At 55.9% G+C, this 15,131-nt stretch overlaps 1 protein-coding gene across 2 annotated transcripts; it reads right to left on the reverse strand.

The window, feature by feature from the left end:
* Positions 1–1,099: 1,099 nt before the first annotated feature.
* Positions 1,100–7,635, reverse strand: SEMA3B (sema domain, immunoglobulin domain (Ig), short basic domain, secreted, (semaphorin) 3B). Of its 2 annotated transcripts, none has more exons than XM_006873577.1 (17): positions 7,527–7,635; positions 6,675–6,832; positions 6,479–6,541; positions 5,995–6,114; positions 5,819–5,912; positions 5,528–5,647; positions 4,509–4,654; positions 4,309–4,420; positions 4,151–4,220; positions 3,912–4,053; positions 3,401–3,620; positions 2,885–2,976; positions 2,767–2,808; positions 2,383–2,540; positions 2,218–2,273; positions 1,991–2,130; positions 1,100–1,513 (listed from the first exon to the last, which is right to left on the reverse strand). In XM_006873577.1, the coding sequence occupies exons 1-17, from the start codon at positions 7,633–7,635 to the stop codon at positions 1,100–1,102; spliced, it is 2,256 nt and encodes a 751-aa protein (XP_006873639.1). The 2 variants fall into 2 exon arrangements, with proteins under 2 accessions (XP_006873639.1, XP_006873640.1); XM_006873578.1 differs by having other exon boundaries at positions 3,912–4,056.
* Positions 7,636–15,131: the final 7,496 nt, after the last annotated feature.

Below are 15,131 nucleotides of genomic sequence, written 5' to 3' on the forward strand. Positions count from 1 at the left end.
ACTCCCGTAAAGATTTACACCCTCGGAAACCCTGTACAGGGTCGCTATGGGTCGGACCCGACTCGATGGCACTTAACAACAACAACAACAACTGGTAAGGTATGCTCACCATGGAATGGTCAGTCATTTAAAATCAAAAGGGCAACATTAAGAGAAAAGTTGAGAAGGGATGTGAAGGCGGGTGGAATGGAAATAGGAACCACATGAAATGAGATAACTTGTTGCACAGAGGATTGCAATCATTGAGATGAAACAGTATGATTTGTTGACTGTAAAGCTGATGATCTTGTCTGTAAACTGTCAACAATAAAATGTGTTTTGTTTTTTTTTAAAAGGCACACTTGTTTCTACTTCAGGGCCTTTGCACTGATTGTTCCCTCCTGTTGCAGCGTTCTTCTTCCAGACATTCCGTGGCTGACTCATTTTCCTTCATCTTAAATATCACCCCTTCAGTGAAACCTTCTCACACTCTACCATATCACCCATTTTTTTTCCCATAGCACTTGGCCCTGAAATTACTCAAAATGTACTACTGTGCATGTTAGTATCCCCAAAGGCCCTACAAATACCACTCAATTACATGGAAACCACCCACCCTAAACTTGAATAGGATAAACAGGTTCTGAGAGTGCTAACAAAGTGTCCCCGTGGTCACACGGAAAATCCTAAGACTAGTAGCTGCCCACTGCTGCAGTTCCAGCGTAGGCTGATAATGTTTATTGCATTACTTTAGTACAGCCTGGCCTGTTCACAGCTTCCTGCTCGCTGCCCAAGGAAGGGATTCCTCCCTTGGGGTAGGCACTCGAGGCACCTCCCTGGCTCCAATGGTTGCTCTGAAGCCCCGCTTTGCTGTCCTCTCCGGACCGGAGGACGTCTGCACCCGGCCTGGGCCGCCCTTCCTGGGGGTACATTCAAGGGTTATCTGTTAATAAATAAGCCTGTGCGCTGCCCCTCGGCCAGGGCCTGTCAGTTGGTGTCTTGGTCCTTTAGGGACCGCAATGTACCTGGCCCGGACTTCTCAGTTTCTGCGACCCAGGATGTGTCCTCCCCTCTCCCGCCCATCATCTCCAGTCTGCTCCCCAGCATGGGGAAGGCCTGGTCACCAGTGCGCAGCACTGCGTGGGCCCCGCTCAGCGCGCTGCTCTGGGACATGTGTCCGTCGGTTACGGCCCTTCCTCTGCGGCTCAGGAGGTTGTGGGCGAGAAGCGGAAAGCGGACGACACATGCGCAGTGAGTGAGCACCACCGTGGCCACCGCCACCACCGGGCTCCACCAGCTGCAAGAAGTCCCTGTACCAGAGTTTAGGGCCGGGTGGCGCGGCAGGCATAGTCTCCTCGACCCGTGCCAACCGCTCAGCTTGTGCAGCATTCAGTACATGCAGCGCTACGCGACGCAGCGGCTGCGAAAAGCCTTGTTCGACAGCAGCGCATTGATATACGCCGGAGTCCTGGCGCCTCAGCCGGCGCAGCAGTAATCCCTGTGCTGTGTGCTCCGTACGCCCCTCTACTGGCACCTGCGGGAAAGGTAGGCATGAGACAGGGGCGTCAGGGACTTGGAAGAGGGTTCCCCTGCCTGATCAAGGGGCAGTGAGGCAAAGGAGCATGGGGGCTGGGTGAAAAAGGGGTACTCGAAGGTGTATACTTGAAGGTTGCATACATCAGGGCCAGTGGTCTGCAGGTGTGAAGATTAGAACGAGACAGGGTTCACCTGAGTGTGGAAGATGGGCCAGAGACCTCAGTGGGTGGGGTGGGGCTTCTCCCGGATGTCCGGTAGTTAGGCGTCTAAACTGAATAGGATGGTGCGTCGTTTGGACATAGTATGCAGGTAGGGGGCTCAAACAGAAAGGAATGACTACTCCTACTCGGCTTCTTAAGGCGGGCCCTCACACAGATGTGAAGGGTAGGTAAGAGCCTCCGTAGCCTGGGCAGGGTCTCTGCTGGATGTGGGGGCGGGACAGGAGGTGGGTTGGGAAGGGCAAAGCAAGGTTCACCTGAGTTCGGGCCGCCTCTCCTACGCGCTGGAAAGTCCAGTTCACGTGGGCCTGCAGAGAGCGGGGCTCACACTCTAGGAAGGTGCTGCCCCCCTCCACGCCGAACACCTTCTGTTCCAGTAGCTTGGGGCGTGATGAGTCTGGAGGTGAGGAGAATGTTAGATTCAGGCCGGGTGAGGCAGACCGTCTTCTGAGGCAGAGGGGTAGAGATAGCTGGGACACTTAACCTCCGGAGCACAGGGTGCTGGGATCGCCATTCCTTATGTCTTGTCGTCGGAACCGCCTGGTAGGAATATTGGAGCCTCAGTGAGTCCTTTTTTCCACCTTGGCAGTAAAAGACCCTTAGAGCCCACCCAGCAGCGTGCCCCCCAGCCCAGCCCCACCCAGCCCACCTCTTGGCACTGGACTGGAAGCGCGTGCACGTGGCCCCGTCCCAAGCACAGTAGGGGTCCCGAGCCAGACAGCATTCCGCGCAGGCGCGACCATGGGAAGCACAGCGGTGCAACGAGATCTGGGCCACCGCGCTCTTGGAAGCTACATACAGCTGGTGCTGGGAGACATAAGGGACTCCAGGCTGACCGAGGGTGGCTCCATGCCCACCTCCCACCAGTCAGGGATCCTTCTCCCACTTGCCAGGTGGGAACACTCAGGTCTCAAGGTCTAGCCAAGGATGAACCTATACCGGAACCCAAAGCTTTGGAACTACCAAGGCGAACGTGGGGGTGGGGCGTCTGGCACTCAATTCATCCCACCCCTTCACCGTTCGGGTCACTCACCCTCTTCGAGGAGATCTGCATGCTGGTGACAACGGCTGAATCCTGAGTGGGAGGAGGGATGCAAGGATCAGGGCTCAGTGGGGTGGGGCGAACCAGGGCAACCAGGGAGCAGCCTCACCTCAAACACCTGCAGTTCCTCCAGGAGTAGTCCCTCAGAGTTAGGTCGGCTGCCTTTGGGGACGGAAATTACCTTCAGCACTGTGCCAGTGTCTGCAGGGAGGAGAAGGATGATTTCCCCCTGTTTGCTTACTGTCAGGGCTGGGGGTCTTCTTGACTTTGAAGCCTCCACCCTCACCATGAGTTTGTGGATTCCTATAATCAGGGCTGGTATAAAAAGGAGCTCTGGTAGCGTAGTGGTTACAAACTGGCCTGCGAAGCACAAGGTCAGTAGTTCAAAATTACCAGGTGTTCTGCAGGAGAAAGATGAGGTTTTGGAAACCCATACAGGGTCGCTGTGAGTCAGAACCCTCCACGGCACTTAACAACAATAACAACATAATCAGGGTAACATCCAGGAGATGTTGGGAGAGCACAGTCCAGGCAAAGATGTGGAGGTGGGTCTTTACAGGAAAAGCTTCCACTACCAGCCCAAAAGGCCTTCATGAGGTCCTGTAAGTAGTCATTGAGAACTCACCTGTGCCAATGAAGAGGACATCGTAATGTCCGTCAGCAGCTGCTACTCGGTCAACAACAATTTGGGTGAAAGTGTACCCAGAGCTCACTTGCAGGAAGAGAGGGCGCCCCCCCATGGGTAGAACTGAATTGTACATGAGGGGATGGTTCCGCGCAAACTGGATGACGTCATCTGGGAAGTCTTTGGTGGAACTGAAGGTGCCAAAGGTCTTGCTGGGACACTGGGAATAGGGGTACAGGAGAGATGTGGCTGTGGCAGCCTGGTATGGTAGGTAGGAGATAGAGCCCTGCCCTGGGGATCTGAGAGGGAAGAACCAGTCAGCCCTGGAAAGTCTTGAAGAAGGAAACATGGCCTTCCATGAGGAACCCTGTATGATAACCACAGCCTTTCCCATTCATAACAAAAAAGAAAAAAGAAACCACATTCACCAAGAAGACCCCAGGCCAAGTTCTCCAACCCTAAGGCTTTGAAGTGGGTTGTGGAAGAAGTCACAAGTTCCTGGGCCACGCACCATGCCGGGTCTTGGGTAGGGGACACGGCCCTGGTAAGGCACCCACTGGTGCATGGGTCCCTCTTTGTGTGCAAACGGTCCCAGAAAAGCTCGGCGCACGTCACTCATGCTGTACACGCACACTGCAGAGCCCTGGAAGATGCTGCTGCAGGTGTAGACCAGAGAGGAGTGAGGGGAGTGCCTTGGGAGGCCAGCCCACCCATTCATTCCCTGGTGTCCCTTCCCCTGCCCAGTCTGACCTGGATGTGGAGAAGACAGTGTAGAGCAGAGGGCTCTGGCGGTCCTTTGAGGGCAGCAGGAACACATCCTCTGCAGGGAAGCAGTCTGGCTGAGGGGGGAGCTCCAGGGGTGTGCCTCAGCCCCCTCCCCCACTTCACCCCTCTACTTGTGCACTCACGGAGATGGTCGAAGTAGGTGTCACCCTCAATGCCTGGCACAGAACACACCAGCCGCGCCTTCAGGAAGGTTGTCCACTTGTTGACCAAGCTGCGCTGGCCCCCCACATCATTCTTTGAACAAAGAGAGGGGATTGGTGGAGCCCCAGGAGGACAAAAGGGTTAGACGGGGATGCTGGGTGTGGCCCCAAGGACTCCTTACCCGACAGATCTGGCCCACGCGGGACAGGGACAGGCGTCCCAGTGCTGGAGCCGCCTCAACCGCTAATTCACGGAAAAAGAAGTAGATCTTGTCATCATCTGGGTTCTCGCTCTCTGGGATCCAAAAGACCTTAATGAACTTGGGCTCTGGAAGCAGTAGGAAGCAAGGGATAAGAATAGATTCCAGACAACCATCTGTCTCTCCCCAATCCTGGTCCTAAAGATGAAACCGATCCCTCCCTTCCCCTTACACTGGCTGAAGCCAGACAGTTCTGTTGGGGCTTGCTTCAAAGCAGGGCTTGCAAGGCAAGAAGATGCCACAAGAGGGCAGCAGAGACTGGGATTATCTGGCATTAGGAAAGGCTCCCTGGGAGGCCTCTGATTTAACCCCTCAGTGTTACCCAGTCCAGTGGATCAGTATTGGGAGGGAGGGAAGGAGATGGGGATTCAGTTTCTCTTCCTTCTCCTTCACTTGTGAATCCTCCATACCAGGAAGCAGATGTTCCACCTCTGCTGAAAACCGACATCCTGGGTCCCACTGCTCCCAGAATAAACTACCCTGGCTCAAAGTTAACTTCTTTCCACTGTTCCCTCTATGAGCCTGTTCCTTGGCATGTTTCTACCTCAGGGCCTTTCCCTAGCTGCTCCCTCTGACTGGAATGCTCTCCCCTCAATCCTGCTGAATGGTTCTCTTTTGCTTTGGTATAGTTACTTCACATCTGTCTTTGCTCTCCACCCAATCTCCTTTCTCTTCCTCTCTATTCTCTCCTTAGCCTCAAGGTCCTTTGAATTGGTCTTATATACTTGTTCTTCAGTCTGTGAACTCAAAAGAAGGCACTCGCCTACCTTTCTTGTCTGCCACTGTGTTCTAAGCACCTGGCACTGGACCTGGCACACAGTAGGCGTGGAGTGACACCTGGCTGTGCCCATTGTTCACTCACTTCATGAGCCTTGCCTGGCTTGGAATCTGCCCCATAGGGCAGTGAGGGCCCCTTTTTTCCTGGCCCACCAGCCTCTCACCATTGAGCCATCGGGAGTCATGTGGCTCTGTGCGGACACTCGGCCGCTGGCCCAGGCTTCGGAAGATGGTAAAGTCTCGGCCCATGAGGTCTGCCGCCACCCCCGAGTACAGCTCCTCCCCTGTGGACAGGGCAAGGGCTGCTCAGTCAGGCTGAGGGTCCTTGAAGTGGGTGGTCCTAGATAACATCTGGGGTAGTCAAGTAGCTGTGAGGGGGTTCTTGGGACTTCATGAGGTTCTAGAGTCTCTGAGGATTCCAGGAAGTCTGTTGGGGTCCCAGCCTTTGGACTCACCCACCAGCACGGAGGCAGCCCGATGCCTGGGGTCATATGGACTCTTCCCTTTGCCATCCTCTAGGCTTCCAAGGGCCAAACGAAGCACAGGCTCCTGGGAGGTAGGAGGAGAGTTGCTACTGCCACGCCCTTCCTTACCTCCTGCCCCCCTTTTCTCTGCCTAGGTCTGGCCTTACCTCCAGTCGGTGGCCCACCTCCACAAATGCGCAGGTCGGATGGAACGCCCCAGTGCCGCAGGCTAGCAGGTGGGTGTGATTGTAGATATGCAGCAACTTTATGAAGTTCATACACTCAGTCTAGTGGGCAGGTATGGGCAGTGAGGCTTCCTCCCCAGGGAAGTGGTTTCAAGGAGTCCCATCTAACCAGTGGCACCCAGCCCTTTCCTCCCTTCTGCATCAGCTCCATTAAGGACCAGCCTAGGTTACAGACACCCAGATGCCCTTGGTGACCATTTTAGCTTACCCTCATCAGTGTGGGTACATGGAGAATCGTAGGCCTGCATAGACCCCATGACTCTCAGACCACCATGTTTCAACACCTCAAGATCTCAGCCACCTAGAGCCCCTGCCCTCACCCCAGGCCTCTGATTTAGCAGCATTCACTGTCGATAGAGTGAGGGGCTGACCCTCCCCATTCCCCGCCTAGGCAGCCGCTACTCACCCCAATGTCTTTCCCTGCCCAGTTGCACTCCTCTCGCCATTCCACAGGGGCCGGCCAGGCCAGCTATGGTGGGGAGAGGAGCACAAGTCAGGGTCTCTCCACTCAGGTCCCACCCCACGGAACCCCTCCAGACATCCTGGAGAGGGGTTCCTGAGCTCTTTCCCTAGGCAGCACTGAGGCTAGGGGTCTCTGGTACCTTCTTGGCCCGCTTGCTGATGTTGTCCAGGCTGAGGGAGACCACATGGTTTTCAGCACCCACAAACAGGCGCCCATGCTCCTCATCCAGCAGCAGGGCTTCATAACAGCAAGTTCGCTCCAGCCGGAAGGTCCGAAGCCCATGCCGGGCCTGGAGCTCTGCAAAGTGGGGACAGTGTGAGTTTACATGTGTGTGCGTGAGTTCATACACAAAAAGTCAGGCCCACCCCAGGTACATGTGCATAGCTGCTGGGGTGGGCAGCCCAGTCTCCAAGAAGGGGAAGCAAGCTGAGCTTGGGCATGCGTGGACAAGCGGTGTCTCTGTGTGGGCACCCTGGGAGGCCAGGCTTGTGGACGCCAGGGTTCCGGGGGAGGCTGGGCATGTAGGGACAGCCAGAACCCCAACCCCAAAGTCAAACTGAGGAACGCCCCCCTGCCACCAGCCACCAGCCTGAGCTCAGCAAAATTGCCGGGTAGATACCACTGCCTAGTCACCACCTTCCTCCTGTGCAGTGGGGAGTAGAGGGGGACTCTGTCACCCCCAGACCTCAACTTTATTGCAGCTTCTGTGGCAGGGGTATGATCTGGTTGGGGGTAGAGGAGGGATCAGAGGCACATTCTATGGCCATAGGAAAACACGAGGAGACTATAGGCAGAGAGGTGGCAGGCAGAAACCAGTACAGTGTTAATTGGAAATTACCTGAGTCTTCCCACATCAGCCTTGAACCTGGTCCATTGACAGGCACAAAAAGGAGCCACACTACAGCAAGCACAACACCCTCTACCCTACTCCAACTGGGTCCCTTTTCTACTCAACCTGAGCTCAGCTCTCTGGCCTGCCAGGTGCACCTACCTTGGAAGGAGAGCCGCAGGCGCGGGGTGCTGAGGGCAGCACCCCCCTGCAGCAAGGCCCAGAGAAGGGCCAAACCCGGGATCATGGCGGCGGCAGTGGCCCGCCCCATCCCAACGATGACGGTTCTAGTAGCTCAGGGTTCAGCAGGCGTGTGCGAAGGAATCTTGAGTCGCCCTGGGATCTGGAAGAGAAGGAGTCGGGCAGCGAGGGCGGGAGGAGAGGGGGGAGTCCCCAGGGATCAGATTACAGCTCCTAGGGGCACACAGCTGGGGGGTCGCATTGCATTCCACTTCCGAGCCCTCCCCTAGGAGGGTGCACTGCCTGGCCATAATCACAGACACACCCACACTGGGCACACCCTCAAGGTCAGAGGTCACCCCCACAGAGACAGGCGTCCGCCCCAATACCACGTCACTCTCCTCAGCTACCCCTTCCCGTCAAATACACATGCACAAACATTAATTCATAAAAACACTGCTTGCCTGCTTCATGCCAGCCTGACACTAAAAGTGAGGATACTTGGGGACACAGACAAGGACTCTATGAGGGAGGGCACAGAGATTGGTGTAGTCATTGCAGAGATGCCAAATGCACTAAGTGAAATCATCCAGTGGTGGGAGCCACAATGACAGAAGTAGGGGGCAGCCTCCAGGAGGTAGCTGTTCGCTTACAGGTCCACAGAGAAACACAGGCACCTTTGAGTCTGGAGCCAGGGTGTGGGTGCCTGTGAATATTAATGTGTTTCTGTGTATATGTGTGTGTGTGCACTTGTAGACATGTACAGTGTAGTAGATGTGTGCGGCATGCACTTGCATTTGCAAATGTGTGTGTTCACATGAGTGGCACATGCCTGTCTAGACAGTGTGTACCTATCTGTGCATTGTGTGGGGTCAGGTGTGTTGTGCTACAAGTGTATTCATGTATATGTGCCCTGCAGGTATACATACATGTGTATGCATGTCTCTAGGCTTGCAGGTGAACATCATCATTTACTCCTTTTAACTCTAAGACACCCATTTCTCAAAGGGAGACCTGAGAGACATGTGAGAAACCCAGGAGATGAAGAGCCAAGGTCCCTGGGCTGGGCAGAAGCCTTAGCTTCTGACTTGGGGCAACTCCCAGAGTCTGAGCCATCCCCCCAGCCCTGCAGTTGACCTCTCCCTCAGTACCCCAGAGGGAGTGGATGGGGCTGATTACATAGAGATGCTGTGAGGTCAGGCCTCAGGACCTAGAGGAACGGAGTAGGGAGAGCCAAGGACCTAAAGGACTTTCCAGATCTCAGCTGAATTGCTCCTCCCTCCCCTCTCAGAGCCTTCAGTCCCTCTAAGCCTTTCCCTCCCCCTGCCCCCCCCCCCCCCCCCCCCATTACTTAGCCTTTCTTTAGGTTTCACCATTTCTGAGCTCATCCCTCTGAGTGTGAGCCCTTACCTGGACCCTTCAGATGGCTGCAATGCCCTCCCTCCTTCCCAAAAGCTGGCAGGGCAGGTGAGGGGCTCAGGAGCCCTGGAGTGTGGAAAGGTCCTTGGGTAGGATCAAGCAGAAGTACAGCTTCTCGGGCAGGTCCCGGACTCCTCCACCCACAACCCTGCCCAGCTGTGGGGTCTCTCACATGCCAAGACCCCTATGCCTCTCCTTCCTTCCCTTGACATTTGCCGCTGCCTCTTCCAGGCCCATGAGGTCTGCAATGCCAAGAAACACTGGATCTCCTTCCCACACTCCACCAAGAACTCCAGCAGTGGCCCCTGCCCATCCAAGCCCCTTCCTGCCTAGGGAGAGTGGAAAAGCCTAGGGCACTCTCTGAGGCTCCTTTAAGACAAGCCCAGCTGCCTTTGCTGCTTCACAAGCCATAAAATTTAAGGGGTGGAGGGGTGGATCAGGTGACGGGGGCAGGCAGCCCGGACTGGCTAGAGACTGCAGAGTGAAGCTAGCATGCACATAGGGAGAACTGGGCAGAGATGACCCCCTCCCCTGACAGGCCTCCAGGTGGGAGGGTGCCCAGGCTGAAGTCCTGGAAGAGGGATGGCCAGAAGGGCAAAGGAGGTAGAAGCAACAGAGATACCCCCTACCAACCCCAGGGGGCTCTGCACAGCAGGTGGTTCCTCTCCTATCCCTCCAAAGCTGGGGAGCTAGGGGCAGTGGTAATGGGGTACAGCTTCTAGGCTAAGATGGGATGGGAGGGCTGGAGGTCGGAGAAGGATTTGTTCTTATAAGGAGGGCTGATGACCCGCAGGACCCAATCTTTCCTCACCACTTAGATCACTTCTTGGTGTTTATGCCACCCAATCAGCAGTGGCAGCCACAGGTGTGGGGTGGGAGGTATGGGATAGATGGGCTGGAAGTGAGAGAAGGAAGTACCAGAAGACACAGTAGAGCTGAATTCTTTGATACAGGGTGTAGGCCCACCCACAAACCCCTAACCTAGATTGAAGGTGAGAGAAACCACCTGGAGAAGAAGTGTCTGTGCCCAGCAAGGGCAAGGCCATCCATGACCAAATACCCCACATTCTGAAGCCAGCAGGACCTGGTGTTCCTGGGCTGGACTGAATGCTGGGCTCTGGCCTTTAGGAGAAGTGGAGGGATGCAATCCGGCCTGTGCCCTCTCCTACTTCACGGCTAGCTGTCTCTTGGACCTGGGTAGCCTCGCCTGGCCCCTTGCAACCAAGCAAAATTCTTCAGCTGTTTACAATTTTCCACCCAAGCCAGAAAGATCAGCAAGTGCCTTTTGTAGGCTTCCACCCACCCCTGCTGTGCACCCTGCTTGCCCCCAAACTGCAGGTCCAGGGTTCCATCCCCAACACCACCTCAGCCCTGAGTCCCTACTAGGAAATGGGACCAGGACCCTCACCATCTTTCCAACATCCTGGGACTCAATCCTCAGCTAAAGGGACTCATGGCCCACCTGAGCCCTGCACACTGTTCTCCCTCCTCCAGATGTGTTCCTTCCCCTGAGCAGGAAGGGGATCCCTAGGAGGTGGGAACTCAAGTTGTCCCTATTCCTACAAGGTCTCCTTTCTGCTCCCCAACCCCAGGTCTAGGCTCTGACACCTGACACCCAATCGTGTGCTGTGCTGTGGATGGGGACCTTCGTAGAGATAGTGCTTTAGAAGCAGAGTCATTGGCTGTGGGTCACACTGGCGTTCTGTAAATCCCTAAGGATTCTGGATTGGGGATTGGGTAGTTAGGCCTGGGTCTAAACAGAATGGGACAAACCAGGAGGAGGAAGCCACGGTCCCTAATCCTACTTGTACCCCTGCCCTAGAGCCACCACAGGGTCCTGAGACACTATCTTTTTCTGGGGCTTCCATAGGCAGAGCGCTGCCTGGGTTCTTGCCCTGGGGTTGCCTGTAAACAGCCTGCCAAGACCTTGGTTTCTCCTTTTGGAAATAACTGTGCCAAGCCCCAGCACCTGCCTCCCCACCCCTCATCACCAGCTGGCCTGCCCCCCTGCCCTTGGCCTGGTGGTGAAGTTGGGGTAGAATGCCCATCTGTGAAAGGCTGTGCCAGCCCTCTCAATGTCCAGCCTGAGCTGGATCGGGTCTTTGGCTTCCCACTCACACCTGCTGTAACCATTAAGGTTGAATGGCTCCAACAACACATTTCCCAGTTCTGGCCACGTGGGCACCAGGGCATTCTATCAGGAGGACTCAGGCATGGTGAGGGGCTGGGGAGAAGGCCCTGGAAAATGACCAGTCTCTCCTAGGTATCACCTAAGATCTAAATCTCCTGACTCTCTACTACTGGGTGTGAGGGCGTCTCCTGGGGAGGGATCTCTTAGGACACTTCCCCCACCCACCACCAGCCTGGTCTCCATGTCCCTAGGGGACCCTGGCCCACCTTTTTGGAAAGATCAGCCCTCTCCTCCTTGCCTGCTCCCCTTCCCTTCTGAGGGCCATGTCAGAGCTGAGGTGGAGGGGCTGAGGGAAGGGCCTCCCCCGGAACCCAGGGCCTCTGGCTGTGGCCCTCCCCCCACCCTGCTCCGCCCCCCGCCTCCTGCACATTCCTCTTAGACTGAGGTCAGCCCCTCTGGGAGGGAGGTGCCCCAGCCACCACCAGCCACATCACAGCTCTTCACTCACTCCTGTTTTCTTCATTGCCCAGCAGGGTGGGGCAGGAGGAGAGGGGGCTGGGGGCGGAGCCTGCCTTTTCAGAGCTTGCCTTGAGAGAGGGAGGTGCAGGGAATGCTGCAAAAGGGGACTTGGGCAACCTCTATGCTCATTAACATATATTAACATAAAGGCTGCATTCCCTTACTCTTCTAGGGAAGGGCCTCCCCTGAGTGCTGGTAGGAGGGTTCCAGATCACTCTGGTGGTGGTCCAGTTGCCTTAGGGGTCAATTTCCTTGGTAGCACTAGGCTGGATCCTGACACTACTGCTCACCAGCAGTCCCTGGGAGGAGACTGACCCACTCAGATCTTTTTACTTTCTCCACAGCAATTTGTGGGAGTAGGTCTGACTGGCAGTGGGGCTACCCCATATGGGTACTCCTGTTACTTTCTCAGCTCTGGACAGCCTGGTTAGGAGACCCTTCATGGTGGCCTCTTCAATCCTAGCTTAGAGTCTGACCCCATCACCCTGCCCTCAGGTTGATTCCCCCAGAGGGGAGGCCTGTCAGCCACTCCTACCCCAGCCTCTCATCTGTAAGCCCCACCTCTCCATCCCCTAACTCAGGGTGCTGAAGCCTGGGAGATCCCCTGGCTAAGCCCTGCATTTACACTACCCCTTCCCAGCTCAGCTAGGTAGGTCACTCCCCCCACCCCAGCTCTTCAGCTGCCCTGTTTCTGGGGTGTATCAGCTCCATCTTCCCCAGGACTTTGCTTGAGCTATGCCCTAGAGCAGTAGGCCCTTCCCTCTGTCACCATTCACTACCCATCTTGGGTATCACACGTCCTCTATAGCTCCAGAGCTCTGCATAGCTCTTGATTCCCCTCTGTATGTGGGGAGGAGGGCAGCAGGGACCCAGCACAGGGAGAAAGGACATGCAGTGCCTGCAGGAAGGCCTTCCAATGTCCTGGGCCTACTGGGGAAGACACACCTCCCCAGGCCTAGACTCCTTCCACCCTCACCGAAATCAGAGAGAGAGGTGATGAAAGGGCATATCAAACTGATTTCTCTCCCAACTTTTGTTTCTCCTACCAGGGGAGAAACTAAGGTAGAAAAGAACAGTTGCTCTGGACCCAGATACAGGGATCCATGATCTTGACCCTTGGACACTGGTGCCCACTATCATGTGACTAAGGAGTGGAAAGGCCAGCAGGCATGGACACACTTGCTGTCACACAGCTGCACATAGAGCCTAGCTGGCTGAAAGTCCTCTCTGGTTGGGTGATACGGACTACCTTCCCTTCTGGGCACCCAATGTAGGTTTGGGAGAATGCAGACACACAAGCAAGGCAGGGGGTGTCCAGGATCTCTTTTAGGGCAGTAGACACAAGGACTGTTTAGGAGTGGGTCTGGACCTCAGTAAGGAGAAACTGCAGTCGTGACCCTGCCTTGTCCCTGATCCTCAGCGTTACAATGGACCTAGATGACTTTACCTTAGTTAGGAGTCAGCGTTTGTGTTCTCTAGCTTTGGTGATGGACTTGGCCCTTTGGGTCTTGGAGAAAGCGAATGACTCCGAAGTACCTCAAGGGGTGTGGAAGGTTTTACTTACATCAAGTAAAGAGCAGCTCTGTAACAGGGTGAGGGGTTCTCCAGCCCTGCAGCCCTTGCAGTTTCAGAGGCTGTAGCTCTAATCCTGGAAATGGCCCCCTTCCCACTCTATACCTGACATCTGGGCTTCTGGGACTGGGGGAGGGGCTGTCTGCCTGGCTCCTCCCCAGGTCTCCCTATACCCTTCCTTCTTCAGGCCTCTCCCTCAGAGCTTGTCTCTCTTTCTCTCCCAGCTGTTCATGCACAACCCCCCTCCCAGATGAGTTAAAAATTCCATGGATACCACCTCATCAGTAGCCTGAGCAAATATTCAAGTGGGGCAGATCAACCTCAGGGCAGTCCCCACAGGCTGAAAAGAGCCCACCCCAACACCAGGATCTTGGGGCTTTTGGGGGAGCTGCAGTTATCCATGGGTAGTAACAGGGGGACTGTCTTCTCAGGTTGGGAGAGCTCAGGAAGACACAGGGCCAGGGAACTGAATCCCTGGCTCCCCTCACACAGTTGCTCTCAAGGATAAGTGATGGCTGAGATCCAGCCCAGGGCAGCTCCAGGCAGTGGGAGATTCCCCAGGAACCCACCTCATGGAGTTGGGGTACAAGACACCTGGGAGGCCCTTCCCTGCGGCTGGGAATTTCCCAACTTCCAACATAGGGCCAAGGCCGAATTGAAGAGTCCGCCCCCGCTAGTGTTGGGACAATGGAGCCTTATGCCCATAAAATCCTAGCATGGGGGTAGGAGGGCCTAGGGCAGGTGGGGGGCTAGCTTTCTGTGTCTACACCCTGGGAAGCCCTGTTTGCCAGGACCCAACCCAGATATACTGCCCAGCCTGGTACAAGGGGGATTCTGGCCAGAGCTTTACATGGCCCACCCAGGACGCTTCAGGCGAACAATGCGACGGACAATGTTATGTCTTCAATGGTCCTTCTGTGCAGAGCTCCCTCCCAGGATGGAAGGAAGGAACCATGTCCGGATCCCACTTCCCGCTGGGCGGGCATCAAGGCACTGGAGCACCCTCCAGCACATCTGGGCCTCAACAGGGTCTGCGTCAGGGCCTGAGCCGCTGCAGGAAGGCGGGGAGCCTGGGTTGGGTGCGGAATCCTGTTCTCATGCCCGTCGGCCCTCGGAGACAAGGGTAGCAGGAAGGGCCCGAGGAACAATGGGGAACGGGAGCAGGGGGGGCGTCGATCTCTTTCCGACGGTGCGGCCGCAGCCTCTCATCTTCTGCCAACATTCGGTTCCGGGCCACAGGGGACTGGCAGGTGTGCGGGGGCGGTGTCCCAGGTCCCCGACCCCACCCCTCCTTCATCCTACCCTCCTCGCCTACGTGGCGCCGACCCGGCACGCCCCCGGCCCAGTCCGCTTTGTTCTGCCGCGGGCCCTACAAAGCTGCCTTTGTGCCCCGCGGCCTCCCCTCCAAGGCACCCGATGATGTCAGCTCATCCCCACCAGCCTGGCGGGGGCCCGAGCGCGTGCTGTTACACCCCCTGGCGGTTAGAGGCAGAATAGCCCCGCAGTTGGGACAGGACGTTCCTTTTAGAGATCTCTTGAAATCACTACTGTTCACTGGCCAAACCCAACTCAATCCACTGCCATCGTGTTGGTTCCAACAGAGAGACCCAAGTAGGGTTTCCACTACTGTAAATCTTTATGGAAGCTGTCTCCTCTTTCTCCCACGGAGCAGCTGATGGGTTTGAACCCGAACTTGTAACTAGCAGCATCACCCCTAACCTACAGAAGGCCCATAATTGCTGCTATCCCCACTGCCTATGTGGGAAAATCCATGGCACTCTTCTGGCATCCCAGATCCATCCCATAGGCATCTCTGCCTCCTGCCATTTCCTTCTCTAACAATGCATTTGCGCTTCCCATAGCCTTTCTCATTCTTGGGACCCTTGGCCTTCAGAGCCCTTGGACCTGTTAACACAGGCTGAAGTGTGGCTACCTGTCTGATACTC

This window comes from Chrysochloris asiatica, unplaced genomic scaffold (genome assembly GCF_000296735.1).
Source record: "Chrysochloris asiatica unplaced genomic scaffold, ChrAsi1.0 scaffold00246, whole genome shotgun sequence".
In the NCBI taxonomy this organism is placed as follows: domain Eukaryota; kingdom Metazoa; phylum Chordata; class Mammalia; order Afrosoricida; family Chrysochloridae; genus Chrysochloris; species Chrysochloris asiatica.

Bases quoted from the DNA above. Each gene is read 5' to 3' on its own strand.
- SEMA3B (XM_006873578.1), bottom strand. From the start codon at position 7,635: ATGGGGCGGGCCACTGCCGCCGCCATGATCCCGGGTTTGGCCCTTCTC. The intron at 4,421-4,508 runs GTAAGGAGTCCT...CTTTGTTCAAAG, and splicing joins GCGTGGGCCAGATCTGTCGG to AATGATGTGGGGGGCCAGCG. The intron at 2,541-2,766 runs GTGAGTGACCCG...TATGTCTCCCAG, and splicing joins TGCAGATCTCCTCGAAGAGG to CACCAGCTGTATGTAGCTTC.